General features: G+C 37.7%; 1 protein-coding gene across 3 annotated transcripts; it reads left to right on the top strand.

Moving 5' to 3' along the window:
• Positions 1 to 4,979: 4,979 nt before the first annotated feature.
• Positions 4,980 to 9,632, top strand: LOC140851621 (exopolygalacturonase-like). Of its 3 annotated transcripts, XM_073243557.1 has the most exons (7): positions 4,980 to 5,155; positions 6,032 to 6,172; positions 6,446 to 6,622; positions 7,243 to 7,532; positions 7,853 to 8,081; positions 8,200 to 8,266; positions 8,402 to 8,596. In XM_073243557.1, exons 1-6 carry the CDS (start codon positions 5,018 to 5,020, stop codon positions 8,239 to 8,241), a joined length of 1,017 nt encoding a protein of 338 aa, XP_073099658.1. In that variant the 5' UTR covers positions 4,980 to 5,017; the 3' UTR covers positions 8,242 to 8,266; positions 8,402 to 8,596. The 3 variants fall into 3 exon arrangements, with proteins under 3 accessions (XP_073099658.1, XP_073099650.1, XP_073099654.1); XM_073243549.1 differs by lacking the exons at positions 8,200 to 8,266; positions 8,402 to 8,596 and adding an exon at positions 9,106 to 9,632; XM_073243553.1 differs by lacking the exons at positions 4,980 to 5,155; positions 8,200 to 8,266; positions 8,402 to 8,596 and adding exons at positions 5,268 to 5,926; positions 9,106 to 9,632.
• Positions 9,633 to 10,661: the final 1,029 nt, after the last annotated feature.

Below are 10,661 nucleotides of genomic sequence, written 5' to 3'. Positions count from 1 at the left end.
CTTTCGAAATGATAAAATAATTAATAATATTAAATATTTTGATTTTGATTTTATCGTAGATTTCTTTGAGAAAATGGCCAGTACTCGAGTTCGTGTACTATTGTATTATAATGGCATGATACAGAATGATAAAACTGGTGTGCAGTACAGTCACCCTGCAAATCGGATGATTAGAGTATCTTCATCATTATCACGTCAAGAATTATTGGATCATTTATACAGCAGTATTCCGGTAGACAAAGAAAAATATGAAATAAAATAGAAATAGAAATCTCCTAATCTGTCGGGACAGTTAATGCAGAGCAAATATATCTTGGTTCTAATTGATGATGATGAAGATGTCGAAGAAATGCTGACCTTTTCTTTGAAATATTCAGAATGTCGATTTTTAGAATTATATATTGAAAAGGAAGATGTACTGAGCTTTAGATACCATAGTCGGCTTTTAACTCAAGCGGACAATAATGTTGGGCCTTTCTCACCTTTCGTAACTCCTATGGTGCAAACCGATAGTGTTGAGGCCATTTTTACAGAACAATATTCCACTACTGCCGGTCCTAGTTGTCCAATTATTTCGAGTCCTATGGTGACTTCTCCTATGTCTTCTGCTATGGTGACTTCTTCTTTGCTAGAAGTAGTGGTAAATGTGGGAGACAACACTCATATAGGAAACGATGACTGGATAGTCGGTGGAATAAATTCTGATAGTCTAGGCTTTGAGTCAGATGAAAGTGAAGATGAAGACTGTTGGATGGATGGGGACAGTAGCAGTAATAATGATGATGGTGAAGATGAGAATGATGATGAAGATGTTCAGGCTAATATTAATGTGGAAGAACCTCAACCTCATTTGCACGAACCTCCATAATATTTTAACGATATAAATTTAGATGATGGTGGTTGTGTTAGTGCTGGTCGAAGATTGAACTCTGACAATCAATTTTGGAACTCCTCGATGACTGAATTTTCTAAAGGTTTAATGTTTGAGAGTAAAGATTATGTAAGGAGAGCTGTTGATCTTTATCACATTATGAAGCATCGGACATACAATATAGTTCAGTCGCATTCAAAATTATGGTCCGTACGATGCGCATCATCAGATAATGTTCAACATTGTAAATAGAGGTTTCGTACTGCATTGATGAAAAAATATGGATATTTTCAAATCACAAAATATGAGGGTCCTCACACTTGTTTGTTTACAGGATTGAATCGAGACCACAAACATGTCAGTGGAAGGATGATTAGCACATTAGTCTGACATATTATTGAGAAAGATCCCAGTGTTAAAGTTAAAGCTATTATGGCAGCCGTTAATGATCAATTTCAATATACGGTGTCATATAGGAAAGCATGGTGTGAAAAGCAGAAAGTATTGGTTGATATTTATGGAGAATGGGAGCCGTCTTATGCTAAATTACTCTATTATATGGCTGCACTTCAACATGCAAATCCCGGTACAGTTGTTTCATGAAATTTTTTTCAAGCTGTGAATTCCAATGTCCGAGTTTTAAATTATATTTTCTGGGCTTTCAAATCATCTATCTAGGGTTTTACGTACTGTTGTCCTGTAATCAGCATTGATGACACGCACTTGTATGGAAAATTTAAAGATAAGATGTTAATTACAACAGGAATTGATGTAGAAAATGGGATATTTTCATTAGCATATGCAATTGTGGATGAGGAGACGACTGCAAGTTGGAGTTGGTTTCTTTTCTAGCTCAGAACACATATCGTTAAAGATAGAAATGGAATATGCTTAATTTCTGACAGGCATCCAGGTATATTAAATGCCATGCAGATGAGTCTATTGGATGGAGTCCACCACGTGCCTATCACCGATACTGTTTAAGACATATCTGTAGTAATTTCAACACTCATTTCAAAAATGTGCAGCTGAAAAGAGCAGTATGGCAAGCAGGAAGCGCTCATCAAGTTTGCAAGTTCAACTTTATCATGGATAAGATCAGAACAGTGAATGAAGAGGCTTGGAGCTGGTTGTCCGAGATAAAAAAGGAGAAGTGGACGTTGGCATATGATGATGGCCTGCGCTATGGTGTCTTAACTACAAATTTATCGGAGGTTTTTAACAGTGTTTTATGAGGAGCTAGAAATGTGCCAATTACAGCTTGTGTTCAAATGATATTTTATCGTCTTGTGAAATACTTCAATACGAGGCATGCCCAAGCCTTGAGATATGTAGAGGAGAATTCAAATAATCTTTTTACTCCTCATGTTGCAATTAAAATTGCTGAAGATCAAGTTAAAGCTAACCAGCACCGAGTAACAGCATTCAACCTTCAAAGAGATATATATGAAGTGCTTACGAGGAGAGCAAGCGGAGGATTATGAGGTGGAAAAAATTTCCATACTATTACTTTAGCTGAAAGAAAATATTCTTGTGGAAAGTGAAGCATGTACAAATATCCATGTTCACATGTTTTAGCTGTGTCAAAAAATTGCTGTACATTTTAGTGATTTTGTGGATGATGCATATACAATTACAGCATATATGAATGCTTGGAGCGATGATTTTAATCCATTACTACATGAAAATTATTGGATGCATACACATATATTCAAATGTATTCCTAATCATCATCGTTTGAGACCTAAGTAGAAAGGTAGACCAAAGTCAACGAGACTACGAAATGAGATGCATGATAGGCAAATAAGAAGTAAGAACCACTATGGCATTTGTAGGGAACAGGATCATGACCGCCGTCGCTGTCCTAGGATACTTCAACTTCAAGCAGTGGAAGAAATTAAAGACTCTGAAGATTTATTTTCGTCATTATTTTATGTATTTCTGTGAGATTGTATTTGAATTTACATGTTTAATATCCTGAGATGAACTGAATTTTGTGTTTAAGTTGTATTGTGTGACAATATTGTATTTAAAAAATATTTCTCTTAAAATATATTGTATCTTATTTTTTAATACATCTGTGATAATATCGTTATTTTAGATTTATTAGAGTATTATGGCTTACGATCTACGGTATTTTGATCCTCGAGACAGCAGTATTCTTACATTGCAGGAGCACCATCGATCACAGACTATTTTAGATGGTGGCGTAAGCATTCCAATCCTATTTACTATTTAAATTTTTATTTTAAAAATTATGTACGTTATCTAATTATTATATTTTATTGCAGGAGCCAGACACCTTCGTCTACGACGATCCGATGCTGACTTCTGGAGGACAGAGGACATCCCACATAGAGTGTTAGATTATTTACGATATCTGAGATTTTATGGAGTATATTGGATTGGTCGTATACAGATGGACGTTGGTCTTATTACTGCTTTGCTTGAGAGATGACGTTCAAAGACACACACATTTTATCTTCCATTTGGTGAGGCGACCATCACTTTACAGGATATCAGCATCCTTACTGGACTACCAGTTGATGACGATCCAGTTACCGGAGTTGATCCCACGCTTACCATTCCGAAGTGGCAGGCTTTATGCTTGTGATTGCTAGGGTTTGAGCCCGATGCATATTTTTTTGATCATTCATGACTCAGGATTGAGTGTTTGGATGATCGTTATCGATATTTTCATATTGCGGATGATGCACTAGAGGAGATGATGCAGCAGTATGTTAGGGGTCAGGTGCTGCGGTTTTTATGTGGTGTCCTGTTATCCGATACTTCATTGAATAAGATGAAGTTGATGTTTTTGCCATTATTAGAGGATTTAGACTTCGCTCGTCGACTCAGTTGGGGCAGTGCAGTACTAGCTTGCCTATACAGAGCTATGTGTCAGGGTTCTTATACGGATCAAAGCGAGATTGATGGTTATCTTGTATTATTACAGGTATGTGAATTAAAAATTTTTATTTTTAATATTCAATTATATTTTACATTGGGTATATCATCTATTTAATTTTTGAAATTTACAGATTTAGATATGGGAGCGTATGCCGACTATTAGTCCATTACGACGACAGTTGCTCGAGATGCCATCAGAGCAGCAGGATCCTGATGTTCCATTCAGACTAGACGGACCAATGGGATATAGGTATCAAAATATTATTTTTTTATTTCAAATTTACTATTTTAAATTCGATAAAATTTATTTAACATTAATACATTGTGAAACAGATGGAACGTTGCATTCAACGTTTATCACGTATCGATGAGAGTGGCACGGGTTTATAGGTGCCAGTTGGATATAATGCATATAGCCCCTTAATTGCATCAAACACCACCTTAATTGCATGAGCACGTACATATAGCCCCGAGGATTTGTTGGGGGGGGGGGTGGGTGGAATTCCGCTCCATCACAAGTGAGCGCTGAAAAATTTGCCCATTCTTTCCAAAGATATATTGCCGATAATTTTATTCATTTATTTCTATTTTATCCGACAATTAAAACAAAACTATTTAATGATCCTCGAGGCCCTGTTTGGAAGATCGTTCACCTCCACTGCAAGTTATCGTACATATCAGTCTTTGAAACTCTAGCATACAACAAAATTTTGAGGGGCATGTTCAACGACTTCAAAGTGAATCTAGTTTTCATCTTTTTTTTGGGGGGGCTTAATGAAGTAAAAAACTTTCTCCAAATTTATTTTATTTTATTTTTGAATAACAAATGTAGGAAGAAAGATTCTTTCATCAGCTTTTATCAAACATGTATTATAGTATTACATTTACAATGACGGTGGTTGACAGGAAACCTCTCCCAAATTTATGAATCAAAGTTTAGAATGTAGGTCTCAAGATTTCATGATTCCTAGAGCAGTGCAACTTTGGTCCCCCATGGCTCAACAAAGCCATCCCATCACCTCTCACTTGCATCATTGATCTTGTTTAACTTTACAAATTAAGCAATTGGTTTCTTTCATTCATTCCCAGACATACATATCCAAGTGGACTGCAATAGCGAAAACAACGGTCAATCAGTCAAAGGACTCTCGCAACATGTGTGGTAGGAGAGCCATGTGCTAAAATAGGAAAATAGGAAAATAAAGAAAGAGAGCAAGAAAGCAGCAACACAAATAAATGAAGCTTTTGTTCTTGCTTTCGTTGGTATGTTGTTACTCCATTGGCAATGCCGAAACCCAGAAATCATTAAGCTACTGGAACTTCAACGTTCTGGATTATGGTGCCCGAGCCAATGGCATTACTGACGATAGCAAGGTCTAAATCCTGTCTGCTTCTCTCTCTCTCGCTCTAAAGAAAAAAAAAAAAAGGAAAATTGCTAGAATCATTAATGTTTAACTGTAATGAGTTTGTTAATAATCTTGCTTATGTTTGGTTTTTCGGATTGATTTGGTTGCATGACTTTGTCTCATCTGCTTTTCTATAGTATTTTCTCGCAATATGTGCTTGGTAGATCTTTTGTTCTTTGTTTTTAATACAATTGCTGTTTCTGAGTTATGATTCGATCATGATCCATGTTTTTTACTCTTTCTTTTCTTCTCCCTTCAACTCTTCTCTCATCCTTTTTTTTTTTAATAATAAAATTAAAATAACTAACGTTTAAGTTTTTCTTTTGCTTGATTCTTTTTGGAAGTATTTTGTTCTGCATGCCAGGAGGCCAATTTAAATTGAAGCTGAACCTTCCTTCATGATCCAACATAACGAGAAGATAATGTGATCTCAGCCATCTATTGAATGGACTTCAGAAACCGATCATCACATAGAAATCTATCTTCCAAATGTTACGGTTGTTGTCATTTATTTTTGTTTTAAAGACATAATGGCTTTTTTAATAAACTACAATGCTTCAAAACTTTTTGTTTGGAGATAATATACTGTCCTTAATTCTAAAGTGAGAAACATTGCATCAAAGGTAGTCTTAGAACATCAAAAGCAAGGTAGCAATGTTTAAAACTAGGATTTGTTCTTGCTGTGCTAATTGTTTCCTTGTTGGTGATGGGTAAGCTGGCTTTTAATCAATTAGCTAAGGTACGACTCAGAACAACTTCTCATCGAGCTATGAGCTCATGGAGTGTAAATATGGTGGTTCTAATTGTGCCTTCTTCTCTTTGTTTTTACCTCCATCCAACTCAGGCATTCATGGCCGCATGGAAGGCAGCATGCGCAGCAGTTGGTGTGGTCAAGCTTCACATACCTGCAGGAACTTATCTTATTGGCCCTACTAAGTTTGCTGGTCCTTGCAAAAATGTTCACTCCCTTACAGTGAATATGAAGGCAAGTCACATATTAGAACTTGATTAAGATTAGTGAATTCAAAAATGATGGAACATTTGGTGCTATGTCTGATTAAATCTTGTTGGCATATGATGATCACATTAAGACTTCAGAAGCAGATCATATCTACTTTAGCTTGCCTGATTGCCCAACAACTTAATGCATCTTTATAAATTTGCTGATAGTTTGATTAGCATAGTGATAACCGAGCAATTTAATCTCCAATTATTTTTTGGCTCTTAATTTTGGTTGAGCATTGTGTGGTGCATACAGGGATACTTGAAGGCAACAACAGATTTGAGCCAGTATGTCACAGGTGACGATTGGGTGGAATTTGCATGGGTGGATATGTTGATATTGACCGGAGGAGGGACTTTCGATGGCCAAGGAGCTGTATCATGGCCCTATAACAAGTGCCCTACAAATAAACATTGCAAAGTCCTCCCCACTGTAAACTCTCAAGCCTCATTTATCCTTTATCCTCTCTACGGTAGATCTAATACTTGCAACTCGAGCATATATAGTTACCACGTACACGTCCTTTCTAATTTGACAATTTTGCACAAAAGTAGAAATAATGTATGAAATCAAGCCAATCACATACTGGTGCATTTTAGAGCTTTAAAACTAGCTCACTGCATAAGGCAATTAGTATTTCCCAGCTAGTAGCTACTTCACCAAAAGTTTCACAGTGGAATAATGGCAGTGCCAGATTTTCTTTTGCCCGCATCAAGGAAGAATGAATAACTCTATATAGGCTTAGATTAATGAATATTCTAGACTAGAGTAGTACTTTCATGTTGCTACCCAAACTGCAGTAGCAAAATTTGTCCAGCCGTTGTCTTTTAGATGTAACACTTGCCCTCTGCATTTTAGGGTGAAGTATTTTTCTAAGACAAGCATTGTAGCATGAAGTTATAGCAGCTAGCTATCAATACTCATAATGGCCAGCATCATTAAGATCACAGATGTTGTAAAAACTGTAGAAGCTCTATAGTCCAAATTTGCTATTCGGCTCATCATCTAAACATGCTTAATCATCATTTTGGTGATTATCTTGAGCATTTTAGTCGGTCAAATTCGTTGCCACATCAAACACTCTGGTACAGAACATCAAATCCTTGAATAGCAAGTTCTTCCATATAGCTCTGGTTGGCTGCAAGAACTTCTGGGGCAAAAATATCCAGATCACCGCCCCTTCAAACAGCCCCAACACCGACGGAATTCACATTGAACGGAGCACAGGCGTAACTATATATAACTCGGTGATCGGAACTGGTGATGATTGTATCTCCATTGGACATAGTAACTCAGAAGTATTACTGAGTGGCATCAGTTGTGGACCAGGGCATGGGATCAGGTCAGTCCTCTTGAAGTTCTCCTGCTACAATATTATTATGTTCTGATTGAAATTTTTGATCCAATCCAAATGAGAACATATCCTTGGATTAATCTTGGGTTTAAAATTTAGACCGATGTCATGCACTTCTATTTGACCCTCACCGGACCCCACAATGGTAGGAGCCTCGTGTACTAGGGTACCTCTTTTTTTTGTTGTCCGGACTTTTATGGGTTAGATGTGGCCCAAGTAAGGTCTAGAACTGCTAAATGAGCTAAATTGTGCTGCCACAGCTGCTGCTAATATTGCTGATGCAGTTTCATTTTATATGGTCATTGCAGCATTGGGAGTTTAGGAAGATATCATAATGAAGGGGACGTCCGAGGACTCGTCATCAAAGATAGCACCCTTGCCGGGACTTCAAACGGTGTAAGGATCAAGACATGGGAGAACTCTCCAGGAACCAGTAAGGCTGTTAACATGACCTTTGAGAACATTGTCATGAACAGTGTTGCAAATCCCATCATCATTGACCAGATGTACTGCCCCTACAGCTCTTGTGCATCAGATGTAAGCAAGCTAACACAATCATGTCATGCAAAAATATGAGGGGCTCATATAATATTTTTTCCGCATATAGTGCTTAGAGCTTGATAATGCATGCATTTAAACAACAAAACTTGGCCAGGGCTTGGAGGAGATGGTCCGCTGTGGTTTCTCCTGTGAATAGGCTCTACTTATCTTTCCCTGCTACAGAAGAAGGCATTACTTAGTTTGACAATAAAATTGTGCAAAGTACTAAATCAATCATGACCAAAACAAAGCATGCCCTAGTTCTCTAGTTCATTTTACCTAGTTTTATGTTTGAGCTTGGTTTGGAAGCCCAAATTAAATCTGCGACCAAACTCGGGTAACAAGTAGAAACCAGAAAATAAGACAAGCTAGCTCAACTCACTCAAGCTTGCAAATTAGGCTCAACTGAATGGTTGCAACCCTCCATTTGGAGGAGTTTTTAGCTTCAAATCTAAGGAGGTGCTCCTCGGATGTTCTGATCTTAATAATTCTCAAATCATTTCTTTGAATAACTGGTGATGCCTCTACAATTTTGTCTTCCTTCAAAAAAGACATAACTAACTAAACAAAAATCCTAGACTCGCTAAAGCATCTCAAGCTACAATGCAAGGGTAGTTTAGTTCTCATAACTCTTGGTGATATTTAGTTTTAATTTATCGTGTAGATGAAACTCATAGGCAAGTTTTTGGTGCACACAATAATATGAGAAGCCCTCTGCCAGTGTTCCCTGATTCCTCTATCCTGAATTAGGTGGGACTGGTTCTTAGGTCTCTGACAGAGCACAAAGTCATCATCAATGAATAAACTTTACCAGTGAACTCTAACAAGAACATTCTGATGCAATCCTATTATGACATTGCCCTACTTTAGATTTGGTGCTGTTTCCTATCTTAAGCCAGAAGAACATAAACTAATATGAGCAGTGAGTTTAGCTAAATCTTTCCTAACGTTCACCCTAAGAAAAATAAATTAAAATCAACACACAAAAACAATAGCAATGAGTGTATGTGATTGAATGCAGGCACCATCTGGGGTGATTCTGAGTGACATCTTCTTCCGGAACATAAGAGGGACGTCGACGACTCCGGTGGCGGTGACCCTCAGGTGCAGCAGAGGAGTGCCATGCAAGAACGTCAATCTCCAAGACGTCAACCTCAAGTACGTTGGCCAGCTTCCGGCCACTGCCTCGTGCATGAACGTCAAAGCAAGCTACAGCGGGACCCAAATCCCCCCACCTTGCCGCTAGGCAAACCGACCCAAAACTTAGCTAATTGGCCCCCTTGGGGCTCGTTGAACTCATTGAAGCCATTCTTCCTGGCCTCCATCTAAGGCTGGGTTACATTCTTTCCTGTGGGTTGTAACCATCTTACCATCAAGCATGAGTAATTTGTTTTTGGATTATATTTACAGGCTGTGGAAATCCGGGGACTGAGTAATTTGTTTTTGGATGGATTATATTGAGAGGTGGCTCTGGTTGAACCGCCATTCTTTCTGTGGTTATCTTTCTTTCTTTGTATTTTTTGGGAACAATGTTGTTATCTTTGTTTAGTTGTGGGATTTTGATTTGTTTTGAACATGTTCAGGCACGACAGTGATCCCTATGGATGTCTATCAATGCCATGAATGCTCATAGTTTTGGTTGATTGATAGATGATGGCTATGATAACGATACAGGGAGACATTAAAGTTGGAGCAACATATCTCAATGCAAGTGAAATAATATGTGGAGATAACTATCAAAAGAAGTCGAGACAGGATTCTCTCAATCTTGGTCTCCAAGTATGATGGTGTAGCTCACGAGTCATCATAACCATCCCACGATCAGATGGTCGAGCGCAGACCAGAATGGAGAGAATCTTAATCAAAGAAGGTTCAGCGGATGATTGCTAAGTGAAATGAACGCTTTTTCTGGAAATTATTAAGTGGACCAGGTCTAGTTCGCAATTTTTTACCTTATACCACCCCTTGCACGTGGAAATCTGTACGCTACCTAATAGTAGAAGCCGGACCGAAGTTCTCGACTTGTATCCCAAGAACGGCTCACATGTGCTGTTTCCCCAAGACTCGACTAGGGATGCTTCCTATCAAGTCTCCAAATGTAAAACCAACACACATCTACTAGCATAGCAACTTGCTTTTATTTAGCACATAACATGAATCTGCAAGGACTCAACTCCTAAACCACCATGTATATAGGAGGAAAGCTCCCTACCTTTTTTTTTTTTTTTTTTTGGATAAATTGGAAAAATTAAACCACATAAGAATAAATACATCAATAAAAAATTAGAATCAGCAAATAAAATATCCAACAATAAAATAGAAAGATCTATCGAAAACTCCCATAACGTAGTTTCTACGTGATGAACCGGGTACAAGATGCTATCCAATCTAGAAGTGTAATTGAGCTGAGTCGAGTCAAGTAGCTGAAAGCTCGACTTGATTCGACTTAAATATTCAAACTTAAAACTTGACTCGAGATCGATCATGCTTTAATATCTCAAACTTGAGCTCGACTTGATGAAAAATAAACAAAATTTGTGATCGACTCGATTCGAATATCAACCGAGCTATACTCAA

Source organism: Elaeis guineensis, chromosome 1 (genome assembly GCF_000442705.2).
Source record: "Elaeis guineensis isolate ETL-2024a chromosome 1, EG11, whole genome shotgun sequence".
Taxonomy (NCBI): Eukaryota; Viridiplantae; Streptophyta; class Magnoliopsida; order Arecales; family Arecaceae; genus Elaeis; species Elaeis guineensis.
This window is presented reverse-complemented; position numbering and strand designations above follow the sequence as displayed.

What these genes read in the sequence shown, in the direction of transcription:
- LOC140851621 (XM_073243549.1), top strand. Translation starts at nt 5,018, where the DNA reads ATGAAGCTTTTGTTCTTGCTTTCGTTGGTATGTTGTTACTCCATTGGC. An exon ending in GGACCAGGGCATGGGATCAG is followed by an intron (nt 7,533 to 7,852) that starts GTCAGTCCTCTT and finishes TGGTCATTGCAG; the next exon opens with CATTGGGAGTTTAGGAAGAT. An exon ending in ACAGCTCTTGTGCATCAGAT is followed by an intron (nt 8,082 to 9,105) that starts GTAAGCAAGCTA and finishes GATTGAATGCAG; the next exon opens with GCACCATCTGGGGTGATTCT.